General features: G+C 32.8%; 2 protein-coding genes across 2 annotated transcripts; one reads left to right on the forward strand and one right to left on the reverse strand.

The window, feature by feature from the left end:
- Positions 1–1407: 1407 nt before the first annotated feature.
- LOC107364290 (cytochrome P450 2J4) lies at positions 1408–3571 on the reverse strand. Its single transcript, XM_015931627.3, has one exon. It carries the CDS (start codon positions 3205–3207, stop codon positions 1687–1689), a length of 1521 nt encoding a protein of 506 aa, XP_015787113.2. The 5' UTR covers positions 3208–3571; the 3' UTR covers positions 1408–1686.
- Positions 3572–7444: 3873 nt separating this feature from the next.
- LOC107364250 (uncharacterized) lies at positions 7445–9984 on the forward strand. The gene is made up of 3 exons (XM_015931583.3): positions 7445–7937; positions 8543–8695; positions 8760–9984. Exons 1-3 carry the CDS (start codon positions 7544–7546, stop codon positions 9824–9826), a joined length of 1614 nt encoding a protein of 537 aa, XP_015787069.2. The 5' UTR covers positions 7445–7543; the 3' UTR covers positions 9827–9984.
- The last annotated feature ends 2998 nt before the right edge of the window (positions 9985–12982 follow it).

Here is a 12982-nt window from a genome sequence, read left to right on the forward strand (position 1 = left end):
AATTTCTTCTCTCTTTTTTAAATTCATCTTCATCTTCAAGTTCAATATCAAATTGAAACTGTACCCCAAAAAATCCTGGTTAAACTTGTCATAGAAACCAGGATCAATTTAGTATCAATGCATTTTGTCAAAATGAGTTATTTTATGCTAACTGAAACAATCTTCATGCCGTACCCACCTATTTCAGACCTTTGCTCATTTAACTAACAATAGCAATGTAAGTTCAATCGTTCATGCTTTTCTCGATAAAAAGATGTATTAATCTTTTGCACACATCTTTTCAACAATGAATGTTAATCTTGAGACAGAAATGTAATACAACTTTAAATGAAGGTTAAAGCTCAGTTCTATTTTTTGCTTCGATAGTAATTGAACAGATGATCAAATTTAAATTCACATTAATCTTGGACCTACCAACTAATTTAATTCAGAGTTATTCGTTTTGATTTAGTTGGAAACAGTTTTCAATTGTGATTGAGGGTGTGATAGTTTAGGTTTGCATTGTTAACAAAAGGAGGTTAATATAAAAGTATGATCATTTGATGTTTGATTTTATTGATAGGAAAAACTCTTTACCAATGTAAATAAATTGTTTATAAATGATCACCATTTGATTTTCAAATATGCAATTAGTCTGTAAAATGAAAGTCAACATTTTAAACAACAGATTTATTACAAAATTCAAACTCAAATCAGTTGATATTGAAAGTGTGATAAACTTGAATTGAAGGAAATGAATTGATATCCAATGTCATGATTGTGATGAACGTTTCTCGGGTTTGCCGGATAATTAAATTTAATAGTAAGTTAATGGTTCACTTGATAAACCTATTCAATGAAATAGATTATTTTAAAAGGAAAATTTACTCAATAATCAGAGTAAAGCATTTCTCTCTTAATTCTAGTGATGTTTAATGTTATCAAGAGTCAACCTTGCATTAATAAACGATTTCTGGTTCGTAGAAACACTGATTTCATCTTTACATGGTTGAGTACATTTCAAAGTGTACGACTTGTAACTAATGGACAGAGCCTAGCATTTTAAGAGCAATAATTCAAATAAATTGCTGTTTGATTGAAGGGCTTGAATTACTAGATAATAATTCAAATTTATGCAAATATTATTTTGTTGATGTCTTGAAGTTTTATTCAAATGTCTTTCCTTTGCAAAGTAAAACAAACAAAATAATGGAGACGAATATGAAAAAAATCTTGTCAAATGATTGAATCTTAACCAAGGTTGATTTTTGAATTGATAGCCATTATCAACGGTGATTAAGACCAGTTTTACCTATTGTTGGTGTTTAAGCATTTCAATGATTTTACATTTGAACGTCTCTCATTAAGCTTGGAACTGAACTGGAATCTTTCATTTGAACCATTCAATGATGAAAAGAGGAAAGGATGTTAGTCAAAAAAATCAGATAGCAATTTATTTTAACACGTCCAATGATTTCAATTATAATAAAATAGTTGTAAATAAAATTGATAGTATAAATTATAGAAAAGGAAATTTAAATTCAATTTTCCGTGTTGATTGTAAATAAAAGTTATCTTTGCTTGTTTTCAAGTTAAAAGAGTAGATTACGGTTTCTTTATCCTGGTGGCTTCATCGATATCATCAGCATCGATACAATTTGATTGAAATGGCCAGTTCAGGTGATATTTGGTAAAATTTACTTCGGGTTAAGATTGAATCTTTTCAAATTTGAGTAAAGGCATTTCTGCCGGTCTTCTTGAGAGTCCAAAATGGGAATCAAAGGATATCTTGACGCCTGGCTTGGTTGAAATCTTGAAGCGTTGTAAAATACATGTAAGGTATAAAAATAGCTCAACATTGGCCAGTCCTTCACCTGGACAGGCTCGCTTACCGCCACTAAAGGGTACCAAATATGCAGGCTTGATGGCTTTAGTTACTCCTGACTCGGTGGATAGGAAACGATCTGGATTAAATTCAGTTGGGTTAACCCAAAGCTTGGGATCATAATGTATGGACCAGATATTGAAGATGACAACAGTTTCTTTAGGTACATTGTGGTTACCTATTTTAGTGTCTACAGTAGCACGACGGAGTAAGTTAGCTGCTATAACGGAGGAAACTCGATGAGTTTCATAGATAAAGGCCATTGTGTAAGGCATTTCATTTCGGTCTGCATATAACGGCTTCCTTTCGTGACCAATCACTTCTTGAATCTCTTTTCGTATTTTCTCCTGGATTTCAGGGTAGGCCACTAAATATAGCATTGCCCAAACCAATGTACTGGTAACAGTCTCAGTTCCAGCGCCGAAAAAGTCAGTCACATTTCTTCTCAATATTTCAAGGCTGAAATTACCCTTTTCAGGATCCAAACCTTTGTCTTTACGCTTTTTCCTCTCCAAAAGATAGCCATCCAGATAGTCAACTATAACATTTTCATCAAATTTTTTCTCATGAGCGTCAATCTCTGTTTGAAAATAATTGTAAGTCCATCTAACACCTTTAGCAACATACGCTGTGTCAAATATACCCAAAGTGATCAATATATTTGCCAGCCAAGGAAGAAAAGCAGTTACTCCAGCAAATGCAAAATTTTTAACTATCATGTGATAATTTTCATCCAATTTCATCTTGTTGGGGTCCTTGTAGTCAAATGTGTGACCAAAGAGTAAAATACAAATATTGTTTGAAACACTTGGCATGATTGTTGCCTCCAAATCAATTGGCTCGGCAGATTCTTGTTCAATAAAATTCATCAATTGGTCAATCTCTTGTTTAATCAACTCCTCCATAAGACTCTTGCCAAATCCAACGGTGCGAAAAATGGAAAGCGCCGTATTCCTCTGTTCACGCCAAGATTGTCCAGACATCTCAACAAATGATCGGACATTTGTTAAACCAGGGAAAAAAGTTTCATGTGGACGACCAAGTAAACACTCGTTGGCGAAACCTTCCTTCATGTGATCCCAATCAGTGACGACAACAACATTATGTTTACCTAATTTGACACAATAAACGGATCCATGAGTTTTGGCAAGCTCATCAAATGCCAAGTAAACAGGTTGCTTGAGAAAGGGTAAATATCCAAAAATTGGTATTCCCCATGGTCCAGAAGGTAATTGGCGAACATTTTTTATCCAGAGCAACAGATGATGAACAATGTAGATAAAACATGTGGCAGAGACTAGCTTAACACATTTAGTAAGCAAATCATTATCAAAGGAGAACATAGTTACGATTTAAAGTTCTCTTTCCTTTTTACTGGCACTGAAAACTCATTAAGATGTTTCCTGGAAATACTCAAATCAATGATTAAGATCATTGAATGTTGAACACTAGACAAGATGAAAATAGATTGATAAAAAAAAGGAGATATTCAGGGAAAAGTAAAATGATAACAATGGCAATGGAACTTGTTTACTCCTCTAGAGACCATTAAAATAAATTAATTTTAGTTACCGTAATTAACCTTGAAAAATTAAGACTTATTTTTTCATAATTTACCACTTTAATGACTTTAACCATGATTAATATTATCTTTTTTGCATTTACGAGAAATTATCATCTGTAGTTTTGCATAATTGACAACGTAAGCTGAAAGAGGAGCATAAAAAGCCTAGCCGTTTATAAGTGATGATTACATACGATCCTTTTTTTAGCTTTTCATCTTTTCTCTTTAACTGGTTAGCCAAACGTGAATTGTACGTGAATATGGATCAATATTGTAAAGATATCTTCAGGTTTCAATCAGGAAAAATCAGAGAAAGAATTTCTGTTTTATATTTTATCCAATCATCGAATGGTACTTCAAATCTCCCTTTATATCCAAGGATAAGTAACACTGAAACACCTACAGCTGATTGCTTGTTAATTTACTAATATTGTGAGTTGATCAACTAAAAACAAATACAATATCAATTTATCGGGTTAAATGAATTTACAGTTTGTTAATTTAACTTTCTTGCTCATCATAATTAAACGGCGATTTCCTCTAAATTCGTTTTAACTGTGGAGAGAGGAAAGGTGAAAATTTATCTAACAGAGTCAATGGTTACCTTCATTTTGATGTATTGTAATTGATTGCTCATTTTCACACCTATTTGACTATTAAGATCAGTCGAGCGATCTCATTTAGCCTATTTGATTACTCTAACTCATTAAGTGATGCCAAGTGAAATCATCAGGTAACCCAAAATGTTGGTTTCCCTCGATTCCGATACTTGATCACCTTTTAGTAATCATATCTTTTAGCTCTTAATTTTTTGGGGCTTTTAACTCTTTTTGCACATTTATAAGCTTCATTAAGCTATAAACCCAGTTATTGGTTTCATTCATTTAAATTTCTAAATTAGATTAAGCTTAAACATTGAATGATAGCTGGCATCAATTTGAACGACAGCAATCAGGTTTTTGGAGCAAAATGTTTGAATTATTTTTATGAAGACGATTTATATTCAGAATTGATTTATTTTTTATTCAATTAATATCTCACCATTTAGAGTAAAGAGTAAGGGAAGTAAAAGAAGTCTTATTTACTCTTTGGTACTGGTTTAGTGTATTAAAATCACAATAAACTTGATAATTAATCTTCAAAAATAGTTGAGCGTTTTAAACATATGTTTACAATTAGTAATTTTTGAATGGTCCCTAAAAACAAAAAGTCACGTTAGTTGCATGTTGTTATGTAAGATAATTTTTCGTGAAACATTTCGAATTAAATAGCGTTCTGCTCGATGTTATCGACATGTTTTCTGGTCAAACTGTTCCTTCATAGTTCTTGTTTATAACGCTCCATAATAGTCTATTTAAGTTTTGTTTTTTTGCTTAGACCAGTCTGGTTTATTCGTTGCTACTGCGAAATTTGTCCGACTTGATTGATTTTGTGTTTCTTCTGACTTTTTTTATATTTCAGTAACATCTTTGCTCAAGAAAATGATGCCATCGACATCCCGTGGTCATTCATCTGCCGGTGATGTCAGTAAGCGAGTCTATAGAGGCGATTCACTTTTGCCGGCAAAAAGAGTTAAGCAGGAAGATCCACTTGAGGAAAATCAACAAATGAATATTGATGATGATCTTGACTATGATAATGATATTGATTATGAAGATACCGCTGACTATGAGCCAAGACCTGATGTTTCTTTGGAAGAGGCTGGTATTCCTGATAATCTTGAAAAATTCGTATCCTTCATATTACATCTTCCAACTCCGGTCCAAAATAATCGCTTCACTCTTGGTTTAGATGAACTTATGCAACGCTTAAAAAGTATTCGGGCTAAATTCACATATGACAGTGTTTCTCATTATCTTCAATATAATGTACCATATCTTTTATGTAAACTGGGCAAAGAAATGGGAATTGCTATGGAAGAGAAAGGCCATTTTCCTTCGGTTGAAAACAGCGAAAGTGTTATAAATGCTTACGTTCTGATGAAAGAAGAATTCAATGACGACATTGACTTTAAGCTTTCTATTCTTAGTCCTAAACACACTCTAATGGAAGATTGTCCCAAAGCTGGTGATATTGTTCTGGTCAAAATGAAAACTGAAAGATGCTCAAATGAAAAGGAAGGAGTTTTTCAGGATCCAGCTTTTTTAGGCATTTTTTTATCCACGTTTACGAGAGTTCTGCAGCCTGAATTGTTTTCGATTGAAAACTTAATCCTTAACGAGTCTCCGGAATTCAAGAATGATCATTTATGCGAAGAAAGTGTATTAAGAACAAGGAAAAACACATCTCTTTATGATCGGAGTGACTATCACCTGGGAATCCATAAGTTATTCAATTTTTTACCTATTTTACAAATGGCCAAAGCACTTTTTCTGCTTGATGATTATCCTTATAAAGAGCATTTCCTAAAGCCTGTCATGGTAATTAAAACCTCTGGTGTTGGTATTAATGAGGAATTGATTACTGATCCAGAAAAAGCAGATACGTTCCAAAAAGCCAATGATCTTGTTGGACAAAATGATCCTTCATCATCTTCATTCCTTGCTGTTAATTTAGAAGTCCCTTATTATCAATCTTTCATCACACCAGTCTTGAAACAACTAGTCAGTAACTTGTCTTTCTTCAAAACCAAAGATGATGAAAAAACGCCAATTTTAATAATTTCCGAAGACGAAGATTTGAGAAAAGATCTTTGTACTCATTTGAAGACGGAAGGTTTCGATGGTAAAAATGAAGTCATAATAGATCCAAGCGATGATGTGAAAGTTCAAATTGACGAGCTGCTAATTGAATTATATGCGGGTCATATCGCAACTCTCGAAAAGGAAACTGAACAGAAAAAAAAAGGTAAAGAAAGGTATTCAAAGTGTATTGAGCATCTTAAAAACGTACGAGCCATTAATGACCTATCACCTCACTGGATTGCTGAAATGTTACGAACTCGGAAAGACATAAAAAGAAAGATGCTGAAAGACGCCAAAGTTATCATTACCAACTTTGAAACAGTTTGCTCTGATCTTACATATTTGGCAACTTTCAACCCTAAAACTGTTAGTGAACAGCGAATCCTGTGTTGCATTATTTGTGAAGCCCATAACCATTCAGAACTGAAGACTCTCGCTTTAACTAATCTTGGTATCAAAAAATACATTCTCTTGGGAACTATTGCAGAATTAAGATTCCAAGAAATTCCTGAGCAAGAGACTTTTTCGGAGCGCTTCATTTCCTACACTCGTTCGCTTTTCGAAAGACTGTATTCGCTTCATTCCAAAGGACCAAGTTTAATAAATTCATCATTCGTTGATTAGTGTTCTAAACCTATCAACCATTGTATCTAATTGCATTTAATTCATACCATTTTTTATATTTTTTGTTCATCTATTTTTCAAAATGTAACACTTATCTTCAAAAGCTCTCTGTCCAAGCCTTTAAAAACTCTACTTTTTATAATGAAATCCATTCAGATTTCAGAATGGAAAAATAAAGTAAACCAAAATTATAGATTATTATGGAAATTTTCATCCATGTTAAACATTACATATGTATTGGAATAAATATTTCAGTGCACTTGAAATCATTTGACTGGAATACTGAACACACGCGGATAAAAAAGACTTCAGATAATGGCAGATTAAGACAAAATATTTCATATAAGATTGACTTATATTCAATTCCATCATAACTGAATGAAAAAAAAATCACAATTGGTACAAGATGGATATTAATGGCAAAAAAATTCCTATCTATCTGGTTACAAATCAGGATGATATTGATGGCTGTGGTGTATAAGCACTGCAATTAAGACCAGTGGTTTATCAAGGAGGATTAATGCTTTAATCCAAGTAGCAATGATTAATTTCGCATTGAAAATGGTTTATCCCAATGGAATGCAAGTTGATAACTAAAATATCTATTTCTTGAGCTCGATAATTTTTGGGATGAAACAATTGAACAAAATTCAAGTTAACATTTGTATAAATAAGCTTTTGATGGATGGAAACGGTTTATTGCGAATTCCAATCCTTCCCAAGTAATTCATTACCTGTATATAAAAAAGAAGTACAACAAAAATATAATTTGGTGAACTCGGTAGCGTCCATTGAAGTCCAGTGAAAATGGGGAAGATCAATTGGAAGTCCATCTCTGCAACCCTTAGAGACTCTCAAATGGAGTTTTTTTATTTGATTTTCATGTATGGTCTATCAGTTCAGTCAACCGTTGTTACTCAATTAATTGAAGATAAAATTTGTTTAAATAAATTTGGATTTCCTTTGAATGATTGTTTGGCTGACAAGTCTGAAAATAAAACGCTGGTCCTAAAGGAGACTTCAATCATCTCAAGCTACCGTTCAATTCTTGGTAAACTTCCAGCCATTTGTACGACACTCTTTGTTGGTTCGTGGATCAACAATTATCCCAGTCACCTTAAATTCATCATTACCATGCCATGTATAAGCAGTATACTTCAAATCCTGATTTACATTGGTAACGCAATCTACTTTGAATTGGGTAAGTTTCTGATTACTTTGTTGCTATCTGGTCTCTCAATTTTCAAGTCAACATTAAAAATCGTTTCAATTTGCTTCTGATTGAGACTGTTTATCATGCTCATCACAGATTATCCAAGTACATGTAGCTAATTTGGAATAGAATCCATCTTATCTGGTGTCCTTAGACGAAATCAAACTTCTTAAAGGATTAATGTGTTTATAATTTTCACAGAGATTAATATATTGGTTATACTCAGTGTTTATCAACAATTATAGAAACAAATCCAAGTCAAATGATAATAAGAAACATCAGAGTTTTATTTGCTGAATTTTACATCATGAATTCCATAGGCAAGATAAATAGCAGGTGAAATGGTTAACAAAAGATTCTGATATATTTACTTTGCAAGTCAAAGCACCTTGAAAATTGTTTTATTTTAAATGAACATTGAGACATAATTGAAATTTAAATGAATGTTGGAAGAAATCACTAATAAAATGAAAGATTTTCACAATTTCTTGATCGAGTCATCGATGGCAAGATTGAATTGCCTCAATGAGTGGACTTAATGTTTTGTTTCGATGGCATTTTGTAATTATTTGCCTTTACATTCATAAAATTAGATCCAAAGACAGTTCTGATCGTCGATCTGTTTCCCTGGATTTTTGGAACCATCAGAAATACTTTTATGGCTCTACAAACCTATGTTGTGTTGACAAATCCACCTGAGAAAAGGATCATCAAATTTGCTTCAATAGACGTTGCCAGTTTAACCGGTAAGTCTGCAGTTTATTTAAATCTTTCAGTCAAATTATTCAACTATTCAATTAAATCTATTAGGTTCAATTGCTGGTCAGTATATGGGAGGTTGGATTCTTGATCAAAAACCTTGGTTTCCAAATCAAGTTCACAATTATCTTGGAGTCTTCATAATCTCATTGACATTCAAAGTGATTTCAGTTTTGTTTTTCATCTTTAAAGTACCAACCGTTTATAAAGTGAATGAGAAACGAGTTGCTCGCAATCCTGATTATGTTAAATACAATTTACCTTTTAAAACTCAGCAATCGATGGAAAGTAAATTGTCATTTCATAATAAAGGGGCAATCAAAGAATTTATAAGAAAGGTTTTCTCTCTAGAAGCATTGAAAAAGCTGTTCAGAACTTTAACCAAGCCTAGAGATGACGGGAAAAAGCAAGCTCTGTTGTTGCTTGTAGTAGCCGAGATTGTATTACACATTGAGTTTTCCTTCAGAAGCGCTGTTTCATTCCAATTTTCACAGAAAGCCTATGGTTGGTCTAATTATCAATATTCAACTTATCATGCTGCTGTCAGGGTTATTCCAGCTGTTATGCAGTTGATTGGCCCACGAATTTTAATCCAAAGACTTGGCGTCTCTGACATTAATCTTGGTTTAATGGCTATTGCTTCACACACTGCTGAACAAATTATAACTGGAGCATGGTTATCATCTGCTGGTTTCATTGCGGCAACTCTATCTGGTGCTGTTGCCTTCCTATTTGGATCTGCTGTTCGTTCAGTCCTTTGTAATGTTGTGGAAAGAGATGAGATTGCAGGTGTTTTCAGTTTACTTTCGGTTTTTAGTTCAATTTTAACCCTCGGCACTGATTGGGTTTTGATTAGACTGTTTAACGCTACCCTTTCATTTTATCCTGGCCTCGGTTTTCACATGTTTGCTGGTGCTGCAATAATTCCCTTCTCTGTCTTTATGTGGATCAAATTCAAGTTGCCCCATTTGGTCACCAAAAATATGCACAAACGCAAACCAGATAATGTTGAAACGGGAGGTAAAGATAAGCAAACTGGTGGAGTCGATAACAATGGTTTTGCTATGACTGAACAAGTAACTGAACCTGAACAGAAAGAAGCCGAAGTTAAATATTAACCAAAATTGTATCCATCTTATTATAGATGAACCTTTATTGCTAATCTTTATTATAAATTATCTTAATTTTAAATTATTGTTAATTTTGTTGTATATTCCCATGCCGATATGAAACCATTTGCCAAAATAATAAAATTAGATCATATGTACACTTTAAACATTGTATTGTGCTTAATCGTTTTTATTTCATTTCGGGTCCTACTGAACCCACACCTACGACTTTTTTATCAATTACGGAACATGCTTTTTAAACACTAAACACCAATCAATTCATCACTTCTACCGATTGAATTTCAATTGTCGGATAATGGACATAACTCGATTACTCTATATTTGTTACTGTTTGATTGTTAATTGTTCATTTTACTGTGTGGCTTGGCAAAAAGTATCCTGTCTTTCAGGTGTGGGTGTGTGGTTTCAAGTAGGACCCTTTCATCCCAGTTTGTCTCATCTTAAGATCTTCAATCATTACTGATCTGAAAATTCTTGTCAATGATCAATTCTTGAGAATAACTGAACGTTTGACTTTTCAGTTTCATTTTTCGAAATTTCGCCATCAATCCTCGCTGAAATAGACTCAAATTGAAAATTAAGAAACCAAAAAATAAAGAGCTTAAACTCAAATTGATGAAACTAATGTCGTAATGAAAATTAATTTTCTTTATTATTTGCAATGTCAACCGAAATATGCAGGTTGTTACTAAAAAGACACAATAAACATAATTGACACAAAGACTGAAAGGAAAATGGGCGATAACGGGTACAAGTTAGTTAATTGTCAATTTACACTCAGTTGGTTTGCAGAGACACGAAAATTGAGTCCATTTGTGCAATTCAAAGATTTCTCTGATCGATTGTTCTCGAGAAAATCGGGTTTGAAAAGCTTTTTGTACAATTATGACAGCAGATTTTTTCATGAAACTTATAGTACTAATGTGGCTTTTGATGATAAACCAAGAAATGTATTCATTTTTAGAAATAAAATTTTTCTTTTTCTGTAAAACGAATTAGTTCGATTTTAATTTAAACCGATCCCAATCTATGACCATAAGAGTTAACGAGCTCAAACTTATTATTTGTCCATGAAAAGGGTTGCCTCACATTATGGATTGAATAATTTTTTCAATAAATCAGCAGTTCTCTTGATTTTGGCCATTTGCCTTAGAACTTTGAGCCTCGATACTTCGAGAATGGTATCATCTACAATAGCTATTCTCTCACCAAATTAATTCTTAGCTAATAAATAATGCAATGCAATTTAATTAGTTTCCATTACAGCATCTGGGTTACAATTTTCGGGCTTTAAATGTACTAGAAACAACTTATTCAACACATAAAACTCATATTAACACATATCTTGCTAAATAAACCACTTTTCTGGTTAAACTTATAAATGAGATGCAAAGAGTGCTGCTAAAGGCTGGAACATTTGAGTTTCGATTCGAGACTTAATAAAGTTTGTAGGGAAATGAAAACTGAGTTCATTGGTACTATTAAATAATTCATCCGATGGACAGTTTTCTAGAAAATCAAAGTCAAAGTTTAAACTTCGAACGTGTTTTGTGCAGCTATGGAAGCAGATTTTTTCATGGAATTCTATGCAACTGATGTATCCTTTGATGAGCAACAGGAAAATGATCTTATTTTGACGAATAACATATTCTGTTTTTGTAAAACAGGTCAAGTGTAAATTTTATTTAAACCGACGGCAATCACCGACCACCATATTTAAAGAGCTGAAACTTATTATTTGCCCATAAAAATTGTTGCAGCATATCACAGACTCAACACTTTTTTCAAATAATCAGTAATTCTCTTAATTTTGGCCATTGGCTTTAACACTTTGAGCTTCGATATTTCGAGGCCGGTATCATCTACGATCATTATTCTTTCTCGAAATATTAGATCTCATTATGGGCTATAACATTATATGACTAAATACCAAATAAAATCTAAGTTGATTCATCTAATAATTAAGATACTTTTGACGCATAAGATTTTTGGTTAGCTTTATAAACCAAGTTTCAAATCTAACAACATAAGTAAATACAATGCTATAGCGTTTTTGGCTGATCTTACATGGTTTGATATTCCAAGATATTGTAGTCCATATTTTGATCTAATGTTTCGAGAAAGAATAATGATCGTAGGTTATACCATTCTCAGATAATTGAGGCGAAAGTTTTGAAGCCATTGGTTCAAAATCAAGAGATCTGTTGTTGGATTGAAAAAATATTCAAATCATGATGTGCACAATCAATTTTTATTGGCAAATTATGAGTTTCAGTCCTCTAACTGTATCTGTCGCTTAAGAAGATCGGTTTAAATGCAAATCGAACTTATATACTTTACAGGAAACCGAAAATGTTACTCGTCAAGATAAGATCATTTTCCTGTTGCTCATCAAAGGATACATCAGTTGCATAGAATTCCATGAAAAAATCTGCTTCCATAGCTGCACAAAACACGTTCGAAGTTTAAACTTTGACTTTGATTTTCTAGAAAACTGTCCATCGGATGAATTATTTAATAGTACCAATGAACTCAGTTTTCATTTCCCTACAAACTTTATTAAGTCTCGAATCGAAACTCAAATGTTCCAGCCTTTAGCAGCACTCTTTGCATCTCATTTATAAGTTTAACCAGAAAAGTGGTTTATTTAGCAAGATATGTGTTAATATGAGTTTTATGTGTTGAATAAGTTGTTTCTAGTACATTTAAAGCCCGAAAATTGTAACCCAGATGCTGTAATGGAAACTAATTAAATTGCATTGCATTATTTATTAGCTAAGAATTAATTTGGTGAGAGAATAGCTATTGTAGATGATACCATTCTCGAAGTATCGAGGCTCAAAGTTCTAAGGCAAATGGCCAAAATCAAGAGAACTGCTGATTTATTGAAAAAATTATTCAATCCATAATGTGAGGCAACCCTTTTCATGGACAAATAATAAGTTTGAGCTCGTTAACTCTTATGGTCATAGATTGGGATCGGTTTGATTAAAATCGAACTAATTCGTTTTACAGAAAAAGAAAAATTTTATTTCTAAAAATGAATACATTTCTTGGTTTATCATCAAAAGCCACATTAGTACTATAAGTTTCATGAAAAGATCTGCTGTTATAATTGTACAAAAAGCTTTTCAAGTTTCAATT

The sequence above is a fragment of the Tetranychus urticae genome, chromosome 3, assembly GCF_039701765.1.
Source record: "Tetranychus urticae isolate SD_2017Ah chromosome 3, NJAU_TeUrti_SD_1.0, whole genome shotgun sequence".
Taxonomy (NCBI): Eukaryota; Metazoa; Arthropoda; class Arachnida; order Trombidiformes; family Tetranychidae; genus Tetranychus; species Tetranychus urticae.

Bases quoted from the DNA above. Each gene is read 5' to 3' on its own strand.
- LOC107364290 (XM_015931627.3), bottom strand. From the start codon at position 3,207: ATGTTCTCCTTTGATAATGATTTGCTTACTAAATGTGTTAAGCTAGTC.
- LOC107364250 (XM_015931583.3), top strand. From the start codon at position 7,544: ATGGGGAAGATCAATTGGAAGTCCATCTCTGCAACCCTTAGAGACTCT. The intron at 7,938-8,542 runs GTAAGTTTCTGA...TCATAAAATTAG, and splicing joins CGCAATCTACTTTGAATTGG to ATCCAAAGACAGTTCTGATC. The intron at 8,696-8,759 runs GTAAGTCTGCAG...TAAATCTATTAG, and splicing joins AGACGTTGCCAGTTTAACCG to GTTCAATTGCTGGTCAGTAT.